The 14296-nt window shown below is 38.0% G+C and overlaps 1 protein-coding gene across 8 annotated transcripts in view; it reads left to right on the forward strand.

Moving 5' to 3' along the window:
* EBF1 (EBF transcription factor 1) overlaps nucleotides 1–14296 on the forward strand; it is a 390212-nt gene that overhangs the window by 19450 nt on the left and 356466 nt on the right. For all 8 annotated transcript variants that reach the window (XM_026682156.2, XM_026682157.2, XM_087955087.1 and 5 more), the window contains exon 6: nucleotides 4937–5005. In XM_026682156.2, the coding sequence (XP_026537941.1) occupies nucleotides 4937–5005 (69 nt within the window). The remainder of the gene's footprint in view (nucleotides 1–4936; nucleotides 5006–14296) is intronic.

Genomic DNA, 14296 nt, shown 5'->3' on the forward strand with positions numbered 1-14296 from the left:
ACTAGTTGGGAGAACCGGCAAATACCACCTCTGATTGTCCCCACCCCCATATATTCTCTGCTTCCCGAGTCCCAGCTGATTGGCTGGGTCTTCTTTTGTTGCCCTGCACAGGAGAACAGAGCTGGAAAGCAGGTTAGTGGGGTGAGGAGAGAATGGGGATTTTACAGTAAACTTCCCCCAGGAGTGGGGAGGGAATGGAGATTTTGCAGTATCTTTCCCCTGCCACGTCCATCAAGCCACACCCGCCAAGCCAAGCCATGCCCACCAAGGCACGCCCACAGAACCGGTAGTGAAATTTTTTGAATCCCACCACTGATTCAGACCCAGCTTCTTAGAATCAGGTATAAAGTGAACTGAGCAAGAGCACTCCTCCTTGGGTGATTTCAAGCACAAATCTTCTTCTCCTTTTAATCAACAGATATGCATTTCATCTTTGGGGATGATGAAGGATCATACTTCATCAGCCAGTGCTTGAATTGGTTTGTGTAGCTATGAATAGTAGCGAAATCAGCAACAATTAGCAGCTCAGATATGCTCGGTGGCATGAATTGTGACAGCTGCTGATTTCAAGAATGAAAACATGGATTACTTTTTTAAAATACAAGTGCACAAATTATAGAAATTGTGCTAAAAGAATAGGCCAGGATCAGCCCCTCCTTCCTTTTGGACTGCTTAATAAGTTCCCTCAGCCTAGTGTCTTTTTGTTGCTTTTGAAAACATTCTTTTTTAAATCCAAGTTGCCCAGGGTTAAGAAGAGTTGCATCAAACACAACCATAGAGCACAAGTTTGAGAAAGTTTGCTTTTTATAATCTTAGTAAGGCTCATCAATGTACTTTATTGGTTGTGGCTCAACAATTACATGAAATTAGCATTCTCATATATTTCAATAATTATTCATATAATGAAATTCTAAAGGAAAGAATGTTTTCCAGATTAAGTAATCTGAAGTATGATTCAGTGACTGAATGTATATATCCAGTTAAATTATAATGGGTTGTTGAGGGTTTTTTTTTTGTTGTTGTTGGCTTATTGTGATTTGTGAACCCACTCGATCTGGGTTTAAATTGTGTGTGAAATCAGGCCATTATGATTTATTTAACACATCCTGATTAAAAAAAAATCTAGTTAAAGTACTCAGCAGTAATGGTCTGACTTCTCAAAGTGAAATGTGGCCTCTTATACAGTTGATACTCAGTTTTTTTGGCCACAAACTATATTTTTCTTAGGTGATAGGCAGAAATCCAATAGAGGGAAATGTAGTAAGCTAGATGATGTGTGAGAGCTAGTTCTCACACAGGCAAGAGTAAAAAGTTTGATAATAAAGCAATCCATTACCTCAAACAAGACTGATGGAAAATGGGTCTCCCACACAAAAGAAAAAATCATCTAACATGTTGCACTGCGCAGGGGGAGGTGCAAGAATTTTGAAACTTGATTTTCCTAAAAATAGGACTCATTTTGATATGCAGCAGTTGTTGCCATTCTTTAATAATGACCTCTTAGCTCTCTTACAATATATGTACTTATTAGATGTTTTTGTATTCTTGAACAATGTTTATCTGTTTCTAGTTTAAAGTTTCTGGGGTAACTTCATGGATTTGTGACTAGCAGTTGTGCTATACAAAGTAAAATTCATTAAGCAGTTCCTGGAGTGAACATAAGGAACATACAACATAAGGAACACTATTCTTTGTTTTGATATTATTTATCATGTTCAGAAAGTTTTGAACAAAAGAAAGGTTGGGGAAAGGTCAGTAAGAGCTGTTGATGACATTAACATGGGTGGATTAACTAATATCGCAGAAAAAGGATTGGGCAGAATGTGAATTGGTAAATATTTGGCAGGTTTTTAGTAGGTGTCCAAGTTTCTGATGTTAACTAAAAAAATAGGAGATAATTGTCTAGTAAACACTTAGTCTTAGTATTCTTCATTTGGCTTGTTGTGAGTGTATGAATACATTTATTGGAGAGTTGCTTGCCTTATGTTTTTTTTAAGATAATAGGACAATTTCCCATTACTTCTGTATAGAATTTTAGCATCCACCAAAATCCTCAAGTGTTGTGTCAACAGAATCTGGTATGCCAAAAAGTGTCTGAGTACATACATACATACATTTCCAGTGTCATCCAAGTTTATTATTTGTTTATGCATTTATATAGTGCCTCACATAGTCATAGAGATTTAATAAAAACAAGTCCTACATAGTATATAATAAGAAATTAGCATTACAATAAAAACAGTCAAGGTGGAGGTAAGGTATAGAGCTATTCATAGATTAGGGAAAAATCCATGATTAGTTCAGCTACGTTTACATTGGCAAACAGTTCCAATGCTGCTGATGTCTCTTGTCTTGAAAACCCTTTATTCAATGTTGCTATCATTTATCTGTATTGTTATTCTCAATGATCTTTTTGTTTTTCTCTGCTTTGCAAGCCATATGAGCAAACTGGAAAAAAAACCCCATCCTGATATTTACTTAAAACAAGAAACAAGTATCTTAAAATATCTAGGTTCAATTTTAGTGTTCAGAAGTGTTTCCAGAAGGTCATAATAGTGTACTTGTATGAGGCTGCCTAATGTTATCCCACAAATCTCTGATCGATTGTTTTGCAACCATATTTTTTGACAAATAAGGAAACTTGGTTTTTGTTGCTTACACATTCCTCAATTTGCTGCCACTGGCTTTCTAACTGTTGTAAGTGCAGATTGGGATGTGCTGAATCTGCAACAGGGGTCCAAATGCAGTTTCAATTATAAGCATAAAATTAGAGTCTGTTCCCCATTAATCAGCCCAACTAATTGCTATGCACTACCATTAGCCATATGGTGTGAAAGACAGCTTGCTCTCTCTAAGATGAAATTTCTTCATTCCAGAAATGAAACAGTGAAGGCCTGTGCTTCAAAATAGCTTATTATAGATACATAATTCCTAAACAACTTTCAACAGTGCCTTTGATCAAGACTAACAATATAATAAAACTATAAGTTTATAATCATCAAAATGGAATAGTCACGGATAATAGGGATCCTCTGAAGAGAAGGAAACAAAAGAAGAACATGTTAGAGAGGAAAAATCATAGATGAGTCGGATTGGAAAGCCAAACTGTGTTAGAATTTCATTCTGCTTCATTGTAAGCCATAGTTCCTTTCACAGTTGCCTCATAAAGGAGAACATGTTCTCATGCTACCTTATGCTGCTTTGCAAGCGTGGAAAGTAGCAGAAATAACCTCAGAAACGTATTTACAACATGTGCTGTACACTTGGCTCATCAGGAGAATGTGCTCCTAATCCATTTTCTGTATTCAATTTGATTCCTAATGACATATTAATGTGATGAATAATTTTCTAGAATTTCATAGCTCTTATATATATGTCTGTGGAGGGACAGGTTTCGAGGAAATAACTTACCTAAAACTACCTGATACACTTACAATTACAATGAGGTACAAACCTGTCTACCTCACTGTTCATTCTTTAGACACCTGCTTAAAATAAAAAATGATGAGTAAGTTCTAGAGTGGATCTCACAATGGATTTTTCTTTATCTGCTATAAACTGGAGGTTATATGAATTTATGGACCAAACCAGCTAGTTAGTATGCATGGGAATTCACTTCTAAACCAGCTTTCAGGCTTAGTCCGATATGAGGACTGGTCTGGTGTGAAATGACTCTGAATTATTTCTCTGTGTTTTGCTTCATTAATATTTTCCCTAAGATACCACTCTTGATATTAATTCCCATTATCTTCAATAAGCAAAGGTCATGGCACCTGGTTGAGAGAGTCATCTTATGAGAAAGAGAATCCAAACTATTACAAAATTAGAATAGGGTTACAGAAAGTGCTAAATTTTTGCAAGACTTATGTTGCTAACCAGATTTTGTTTGTGCCTTATTTTTTAGTATTTATGAACTAAAATCTTCCCTTATTTGCTCAATGAAAACAGGAGGAATAGGGATTCTATTCTGGCTTTGCTGATTTTACCAAATGGTATAATAGTCCTGGCATTTACTGTATTCATCTGAAAGAAAAAATAAATAAATGTCCTCTTTCCCCAACAATTTACGTTTATGATGGAAGTCAGATTAATTTTAGTTTCACTTCATTAATAGAAAATTAGGCTTTTTAAATATAATCTTAGTGTGTGTGTATGTTTAACTGAGCTTTATCTTCTTTTCGAGTAAATACGATAAGTTTCCCAGAATAGCAACAGTGGGGGAAAAAACCAACCAACCAACCATGCAATCTGATCATTTTTCAGCACTTGGGGTAGGATGAGGGGGTGTTGGAGCAGAATTATATCATGTATGGAACTGTATTATGGTATGCAACAGGACTGTAAATGCAGATCTGCCACATTGCATTTATTTAATTATTTTATTTAGTTTAAATAAATATCTCTGGGCATATATTACATTTGCTATGCCTTTTTAAAAGTTGTTGGCTCATTATCTGGGATTCTGGGCATCTTTTTGCTCTTTTCATTCACAAAGATTTCTGGAATCATGATGTTTGTTCATTTGGAAAAACTGAGGTTTTCAAGATTTTGAAGGGCAAAAATTCATTGCACAGAATCTATTTTTTATTTTTTTTGCTTCCCTGTGGGTGGCTGCTACTACTCTTGTTTGAGGGCACCTTGAACCATCTGCAATGTACTTGGAGGTCATTAGTATCAGCCTAGAAACCTAGCATTATGAACTGTAAAGTTGTGCTCTTCCTTTTCCCTTTTCTGCGTGTATGTGGCAGTTGTTGTGTGCCAGCTGTGAAAGAAGTCAAACCTAGTAATTAACCCATATGTGACCTATCGTATTCAACTGATTTCCAAGCAAGGAGAGAGCGGTAACTCTAGCCAGCAATACCATCCTTTCTGTATCTGTAATGATGGTTTTTAGAGTGTAATAGCTGCACTAAATCCTCTCCTTCTTGCTCCATAGCCGCTGTTGTGACAAGAAAAGCTGCGGCAACAGAAATGAGACTCCTTCAGATCCTGTGATAATTGACAGGTAAGGGCTGCCGTTCTTTGGTGTAGATTTATTTTGAGAGGGTATATTTGTCTGTTTGTTCGTTGCGCCACATTATTACTGGAATGTCTGTCCTGTATTGCTAATGGCCGAAGAGCGATGCTTGTCTGTGAGCGTCATTTTGTGGTTTGTTTTGGAATTAGCGAGGTTGTGAGGTTTTGATTCTTTGGGAAAGGCCAGATGGGGTGGAGCTGGGGGAAAGAAGGCTTGGTGGATAGTTCTGGTGAGAAACTCTGATTCATGTTCATGTGGATAATATTTTTCTCTGCAACTTTCCGTGCCTTGATTTGCATGCTGTGCCCGTGAAAGTGTTGGGTATATAAAATAATAAGTTGGCAATTTATGAAATGTGGTTGGGTGCTTATAAATATTTAACTTTTTACTTTTGAAAAATGTTTGAAGCATTATCACTTTTTAGCTACAGTAGTGCTCTTGGATGCAATCCATCTAAATTGTAAGGTTTATTTTATTTGTGCATTAAAAGATTGGCAAACTTTAAGATTCCTCCCCTCCCCTCAAGTCTCTTTTTCTCTTCCTTCTCCTTTAAGTCTCCAGCTTGTTTTCTTTGGTTTGAGTGCAGTTTTGATTGTATTGTTAGTTGATTAATTCATTTTCTGTCTTAATTATTATGGCTTCTAAACAGACCCAAATTACTAATCTGGCATGACCGAATAAATCAGTATAGAACAATAAATTCACCGAGTTGGCCTATATAATTTGCACACAGCAGGCTTGCAAATTAGGCCATGCTGTCACCAAATAGTCTTCTTTACATTTTAATTATTGAAACTTGTCATACAGAAACATATGATAAACTGTTACAGTGTCACCAATTACTCTGTGAAAGTTAGGTGACCATGCAGAGCTGATACTGAATGCCATCAGCTAAGCAGGATGCTGGATCAGTGTAGAATCAAATGCCCTTGTTGTATTATCTAGATCTGCCTTATTGGCACCCTTCAGATGAATTAAGCCTGTGATTTCCAGATTTGTAGCCAGGCAGTTGGGAATTCTGGGAGCTGTGGTCCAACATAGCCGGAGAGCATAAGGTTAGGGGAAGGCATCAAAGATATTGTGAACTCTTTGAACTCAAAAAATAAACATATTTAGTTGAGTTGTACTAGTGAAGCTATGTTGTTCTGTGACGAGAAAACATGATGTAAAAACAATAATTGCCTTGGTTTCTAACTCTAAACATGCATATTAGGGAGGAAGCTCCATTTAACTCAACTGTTAGTACAGTTTTTTCTCTCTCCTTTAAAAAACAACAACTCTATATGATTTTGTAGAGTGAGTAGATGTTTTAAGTAAATTTCAGTTGATATTACAAAGGGTTGAGGAAACTAATTTTTTTTGGTACATTGTGGGTTCTGTGTTCTAGGCCAGATTCACACTCTGGCATTCCTGTAATAGCTAAATAATTAAGAAATTATTGGAAAGCTGAAATTTAAAATATGGCACTGTCTGCTGTATTTTTGTATTCAAAAGATCATTGAATCCTCTTTCCTTCTCCCAGAACATAAACAGACAAAAATAAATTCCCATTATGTTTAAACTGAGAAGAAAAAACCCCATATTAAAAACCCCATATTAAAACCTGATAAAACCCCATATTAAACCATGCTTTAAAATCCTTCATTTTTTTGAAGCTGATAACTATATGTTCTACTTCCAGCGCACTGAGAAATGTAGATGAATAGAGGTTTCTTGATTGGTTGTGTTGCAGAGGTTGCTTATATTATATAGGCAAACATCCTTGTTTTGTGCTTTTTAGTAAGAAATGATTTCTTTTATTCAGACTATCCTTTCTGTCTTCTGTTTTTCTCACAGCTCTTGGTTTGAAGATCCACCCATACCATAGTTATACCGAACTTTGATCATGCTGTATTTTAGCTGGTTTATAAATATTTTTTGTGAAACTAAAAATCATGCTTATTTTCTTTGTAAAGTTTACTCTTACAAATGCTGCCTTGTCATCCACTTTGAATATGAACTAGCTAATCTTTGAAAATTCCTGTCTTGGTTTCAAGTGGTGATTTTGATAGAGAAGTTTGATATAACTGTGGTTTGAATAACATGTGATTTTGACCTGTTCCTCTGGGTTGCAGTGGCACAAGAAATTTGACTCAGCCGAGCTGTAATTAGCCTTGCCTGTGTTTTTGAAACAGGATTGGGTTACCTGAATTGCATTAGTGTGGCTTCTATTGTTGCCGCTTAGCATCTGTCCCAGTAGGGTACTTAAAACCTTTTTCTTGGCCAAGGATAGTTCAAACATTTACGCAAAAGAAAGTAGGTGCTTTGTACAGTTGGTGGCTCTGGTGAGATGAGTGACATTTACTAGTGTAATTTTCCCCTCTTGATTTTGAAAAACGTAAAGCAATCTGCATGGAACTCACATTTAAAACGGAATACTTCACCAATTGTGTTAACATTAAAAAGCTGTCATGAGCCACAGAACATATGTTGAGTTGCAATCTGCTGTCATTCCTGCATGCATAAAATTGTAAGCTATTATGCCAATTGATATGCAAAACCGTGGTTTGCTTTTTTTGTTTGTTTGTTTGTTTACTGCCAAGTGATCCTTTTATAGGATAAAGAAGGAGGGTTTGGAAAGACTTATGCCTGGCAGAATATGCAACCTATTTGGCCTGAAGTAACTTTAACACAAAATGGTGACCTTGGGTGTTACATGTAAGCAGGCAGAGACCATATTGAAATCTTGTACCTATTTCTGTGTATAGATGTTCTTCCTTTATCTACATTTATATAATTTGGTTTGAGGAATGCCTGGTGAACAATTTTTCTTTCTGTAAGGACAAACACTGACCACATATATATTACAACAGATTATTTGAAAATGAATGAATAACACCTTTGATGTATAAATATCAGCAATCTCTTACAAATGCTGTGAATATCCAGGATTAAATGTTAGTAGAGGATATATTTGTTACTATATCAGATCTCTGGATAAGAGATCTGATATCTTCCAGATATTTTGGACTTCAGCTCCCCAGAGCATTAATTAGCATGACCATCAGCTCGGGACTGGGGCAGCTGTATGCCCTGTGGCCATCCCTACCCATATATGTACTAGACTCTCTTCTACTGCTACTTGTAATAGATCCTCTTCTATTTTATTTATTTATTTTATTTATTTGATTTGCCAATTGTTTACAAGATAATAAGTATAAATGTGTACATAGTTGTGAATACATGAAATGGGTACATATAAGAAATATAAAAGAATAAGAGAAACAATAGACAGGGACGGTAGGCACGTTGGTGCGTATGCAACCCCTTCTGTTGGGTAGTAGATATTTCTATAATACCTTCTTTTGCTATCATGTATCTCTTACACTAATTTATCACAATATGAGTGATAAGTGTTGTATATTAAGTGAGAGATTTCTGAGCCCCTCTTGTAACTGTTTCCTGATTAATCTTCTCTGATCTGGTGCCCTCCAGATGTGTTGGAACTCCAATGAACATAATTCCCAGTCAACATGGCCATTGGCTGTGGCACTTGAGATTGGTGAGATCATAGTCCCAATATACCTGGAAAGCATTAGATTTTTTCTTTGAAGATTGCAGAAGGCAGGCTGGGAAAGGACTGCATTTAAAGGAGCATGCTAGAATTGTGTCATGGCCAAAGCAGTTAATGGATTGGGAGCAGGGGCGGGAGGGGAGGCAAAATCTCATAGGTTTGGTAGTGAATGCAGCTCATATGTTTTTGGAGAGGTGCCTTTTATCACACAAATTGCAGTCAAAGTAACTTAAAACCATGTTGTGAATTGGAACGATCTACTTTTGCCACTATATCTGGAAATGTAAAAACTGAATGTAGGATGTTTCACCAATTCAGTTAAAAAAACAAACCAACCTGGTAGTTAACAGGAAACTGTGTTTGTGTGTGACACTCATTTACACACATAGGGATCCTTTGGTTACCTCATGTACAAGTTCCAGCACAAATGTTTACATCAAAACACCAAAGGTGAAATGTCCAGTGATACGTTATAAAGCTTACTGTATCAAAGGTGACTATATATTAATCTCCAAAGTGTTAATAATAGCAGATCATCCCTTCAATACCAGAGAGCTATCCTTGGTGAATTTTCTCCTGCTTGTCATTTGAGAAACAATCTGCAATTTGTAGAAAATGCAACAAAGGGGTAGAATCTGCTTCACAACTATTATTTAAAGGAGTGATGCTTTTCAGACACCCTCCCCCTACACCATTCTATAAAACTGCATGTTATTTCATAAAGATGAGGAAGTGACACATCTTTAGAGGATGCACAATGATGCAAAACAACTTGATAGTCAGCCATCTCTATTACAAGGACCATAGTACACATTCAGTAGCAGGAAAAAAAAAAAGAAATAAAAAAGAAGAGAAAACTACTTCCTGTTACTATATTCCAAACCTACGAACGTTCCAACAGTGCCTCCAGTTTGAATTTAAAAGGTTTGCCATAAAATTCCTAGGCAGGACTGGAATACATTGTATTTTTATTGCCACATTGGATATTCTTATGTCCTAACCTCTTTTCTCCCATAGTTATTCTAGTTCAATAAATAAAACCTCATTAGACTATTCCCATTTCAATGAGTTTATTAAATTTTACAGGAGCAATTAGCATAAGCTGTGCTAATTTTTCTGGAAGACTAATGAGAGAGCTTCTTAATTAGGTTTGCTTTGTAAAAATCTGAAAACATGATAATGAAAAAAGTCACATAGGGTGCAGTGCAACAGGAAGGAAATGTCTTATTATTTCTTGATTTGTGAAGGATGGTTCTGTATTCTGGCATAGCCTCAAATTTAAAGCAATAAAAAGCCATCACAGTTGACCCCTTTTGAAATAGATATTTGGCCAAATCTCCTCCTCCCCTTTCATAGATGAATTGAGTGTGCCCTTGTTCACTTGATTAGGGAACATATAGAAAAGAATGTCCATTTTCAATATATGTAGCCAGATTATAATGTAGTATAAATATATGCCCTGATACATTGCATTCCATTAGAGATGTCTACTGTGGTTCCTATTGTTTGAGAGTTGTGTTTAGACCAGCACTGGAAACAAAAATCCAGATATATGGTCACTCATGGTCCTAAACCTTTACAGCAGGAGTGTTAAACTCGATTTCATTGAGCGCTGCATCAGGGTTGTGTTTGGCCTTGGGTGCTGGGGTGGGCATGGCCAACTTGATGTCCCTCATGTCAGGGGCGCCTGTGGCAGCCCGAGCACTCTGCCAGCAAAAATGGAGCTCAGGTGGGCCATGCGTATCCCCCCAGGCCTCATTTTTAGTCACAATGGCTTCCTGCAGCCCTCTGCCAGTGAAAACAGAGCTCAATTTCTGCTGGCAGAGATCTACAGGAGGCCATTGCAGCCAAAAATAGGGCCTGGGAAGGTTGAGTGCGGTTCTCAAAAACTCCATTTTTGTTGGCAAAAACATCATGGGCTGGTCCTTCGCTGTTTCCAGGATGGCCCTGTGGGCCAGATCTAAGCACCCCCCCGGGCCTTGAACTTGACACCCCTGCCTTAGAGAGTATAGAACAGAGATAACTGATCACCTCAGGCATCTCCAAACTTAAAAGGGATATGACTGACACAGCACTGCTCATAGGTGTGCATACTCATCCCGTTATTGTCCTTATCAAATACATTCTGCAATTCTTTTGAGATGCTTCAAAAAAAAAAAAAAAAAAAAAGCAGACCTAAGCAGAGGTAATTGTAGGACAGACAAAATATTGATGATAAATGCTGCCTCTGCCATTCCTCTTTCAGCTGTTTTAAAAACGACGGTATCTTTTTATGTCATTGATACAACTTGCTGAAGGTTAGAAGTTATTTATTTTTAACTCAAAATTAGTCTGATACCAATGTATTAGAAGTAATTTTGGAGCTGTTATGCATGCTGTGATGGTGCAGTGGTTAGAAGGCAGGATTGCAGGCTAATTCTGCCGACTGACAGCAGTTCGATTCTCACTGGCAAAAGGTTGACTCAGCCTTCCATCCTTCCGAGATGGGTAAAATGAGGGCCCAAATTGTTGGGGGCAATATGCTGACTCTGTAAACCGTTTAGAGAGGGCTGTAAAACACTATAAAGCGTATAAGTAAGTGCTATTGCTATGGAGCAGAATCCATTGTGCTCCTTGGCCCTTTCAGAGAGGTATACTGGGTTCTGGTAGAAGTTGGTTTCTGTTTTGCAATGTTTTCCCCAAATTCTGAACTGGATCTTTTGAGAGAAAACTGTCACAAAGTCATTGCTTCTCGTTGTAGAACCCCAGTTCTACAATTCTAGTTTGCCTTTATCTGGAAAAGATCTGAAAATGGAAAAATGGTCATTGGACAGTTCCTTTCCCTGCACAATCAGTAATATTAACACACCCTGAATCACTTGTGTGCATGGGCTGCTAAGGATCGAAACTGGTATTAATATGGTGAACCCGGTTATAAGTTACCTAGGATAACTGGCATATTTTGGCATTACCTTGGCCAAGTGATGTGTCTTGACCCTGACGTTTATACATGTAGTCCTCAACTTATAACCATTCATTTAGTGACTATTCAAAGCAGAGGTGGTATTCAGCAGGTTCTGACGAGTTCTGGAGAACTGGTAGCGGAAATTTTGAGTGGTTCAGAATACCACCTCTGACTAGCCCCGCCACATCTATTCTCTGCCTCCTGAGTCCCAGCTGATTGGCTGGGTCTTCTTTTGTTGCTCTGCACAGGAGAACAGAGCTGGAAAGCAGGTTAGTGGGGTGGGGAGAGAATGGGAATTTTACAATATCCTTCCCCTGCCACGCCCACCAAGCCACACCACGCCCATCAAGCCATGCCCACAGAACCAGTAGTAAAAAATGTTTTGAATCCCACCACTGATTCAAAGTTACAACAGTACTGAAAAAACTGACTTACAGCTAGTCCTTGCAGTTACAACCATCTCAGCATCTCCATGGTCATGTGATCAGAATTTGAGTGTTCGACAAGTAGAATGTATAATTATGATGGTTGCAACAACTTGGGGTCATGTGATTGCCATTTGTGAGCTTCTTCACCAACTTCTGACAATCATGGTCAATGGAAGAAGCTGGATTTGCTTAATGACTGCATGGTTCACTTAACTGCAATGATTCCCTTACCCATCATGGCAAAAAAATCATAAAAAAAACTCCTTTGCTTTGCAATGGCAATTCTGGTCCCAAATGTATTGTAAGTTGAAGGCTATCTATATCTGGCTCAGGCTTGTTTTCTGTAGCTGAAATAGTCATATACAAGTCAGATCTCCATTTGCCCAATTTTAGTTGGAGCAGAGACCTTCTGGTGCTGATGCTTTTGCAGATATGAGCACGGCAAGGAACTTAGAGCCCAGCGGGTGGCAATGTAGAAAGGTGTGCGGAAGAGAGCAGGTTAAAAACTGAAGTTAGACAATTGTAATCACCTTGGTTCTGTCATTTTATGATAAACAGAAGGCATGCTATAAGATTTTGAACACTTTACCTAAGTTGGACAAAGTATATTGCAAATATGTGGTTTGATTTCAACTTTTTATTGTCAGTACAAAGTATGCTTGAAGCAACCTCAGCATCCAGGGCTGCCTCAATCAATTCCAGAGATGAGAAATATACAGTGCTTTCCTCTTGTGAGTACCAAAGGATTTTGAAGTGAAGGTGGCAGACTTCAGGGTCAGAACGGTTATGTTCCTAGATCACAGTGCTGCTAGAATCACAGTAAAAATTAAGATGATGAAATGAAGGACAAGCTCTGTGCAAAACCAAGCATTTTGTGAATTAAACTTATTTCAATAGAAGAGTTAAGCAGATCGCCATTTTTGTGCAAACATTTCCCAAACTGAACTTCTCTAATCCGGTATCCTAGATTTCACCTCCCAAATTGTTCAAATGTATCTCAAGCAAGAATTGTCTCAGAGTATAAAGAGTTTCTCGGATTTCTCTTTCTGTAATTTATGGTAGAAGTAAAGTTTCCCCCTCACCTGTTTGCAACGAAAAGAGAGTTTGAAGCAGTGGTGGGATTCAAATTTTTTTTACTACTGGTTCTGTGGGCATGGCTTGGTGGGCGTGGCAGTGGAAGGATACTGTAAAATCTCCAGTAGTATTTGCTGGTTCTCTGAACTACTCAAAATTTCCACTACTGGTTCTCCAGAACTGGTCAGAACCTGCTGAATACCACCTCTGGTTTGAAGAGAGACAATATCAGACAGAGAGCAGAAGGTTTTTCACTCTGAAGTCCCTTCACACTGAACCTGGGCACCAACGGCCTTTTGAAATTCCCCAACAATATGTAAGCAGAGAAGTGTGTGAGCACTAACTCTGAATTTCTGCAAAGGAAGAGAAATTCTCTCAACTATTTCTGAAGAACTTGTCTCCCTTAGTGGATATGGTGGAAATTTGTCAAAAATGCTCACAGGAAGCAGTTTCTTCATAATTTATTTCCTTTCCTTTCCTTTCCTTTCAATTGAAGTCAGGGAAGCTGCAATTTTTTTATCCTCTTGTGAAGAAACAAGGACAAGGATATGCTAGTCTCTTATGCAAAATTCTCAGATCTTCAGTTCACTTCTGAAAGAATTTAGGAAGCCCATTCTTCATCAAGTTGTATGAAAACTACAAGGGGGGAAAGAGGCAGGGAGATTTGGTGCTATTTTATCCAAATTCCTGTTTGGATGGAACCAGAGGTGGTAATCAGCAGGTTCTGACCAATTCTGGAGAACCGGTAGCGGAAAATTTGAGTAGTTTGGAGAACTGGCAAATACAACCTCTGACTGGAGATTTTACAGTATCTTTCCCCTGCCACGCCCGCCAAGCCACGTCCACAGAACCGGTAGTAAAAAATTTTGAATCCCACCACTGGATGGAACAGTGGATTGTCATCCTCTTTCTTTCCCAGAATGAAGTACAATATGTGGATCAACGGGCCAAGCTAAGACTCATCACTACTTGCCTTACTCTGCTCTTCTGGGAATGTGAATTAAAGGAGCATGTTCTTTATTTCAAAGCAAAGTTTTTTGGGAATATACTCTGTGTTCCATGCTTTCCAGTGCTTTTTTTTCCCCAGAGAGAGACCCAAAATAGTTTGATTGATAGGATCTGAACCTCTCAGGCCGTCCATAAAACAGGGCTTCCCTCACATGTGAGGATTGCTGTTTTAAAGGGCTGGGTTTTTCTGTTATGTCTCTTCCTAAAACCTCAGGTGCCCTATCTGTAGTGGTTGATTTCTTAATGCTAGCTGCTTCTTTAAAGGACAGTAA

Source organism: Notechis scutatus, chromosome 2 (assembly GCF_049901735.1).
Source record: "Notechis scutatus isolate UNSWTSFEM ecotype Mainland chromosome 2, rNotScu1.2, whole genome shotgun sequence".
Classification (NCBI taxonomy): domain Eukaryota; kingdom Metazoa; phylum Chordata; class Lepidosauria; order Squamata; family Elapidae; genus Notechis; species Notechis scutatus.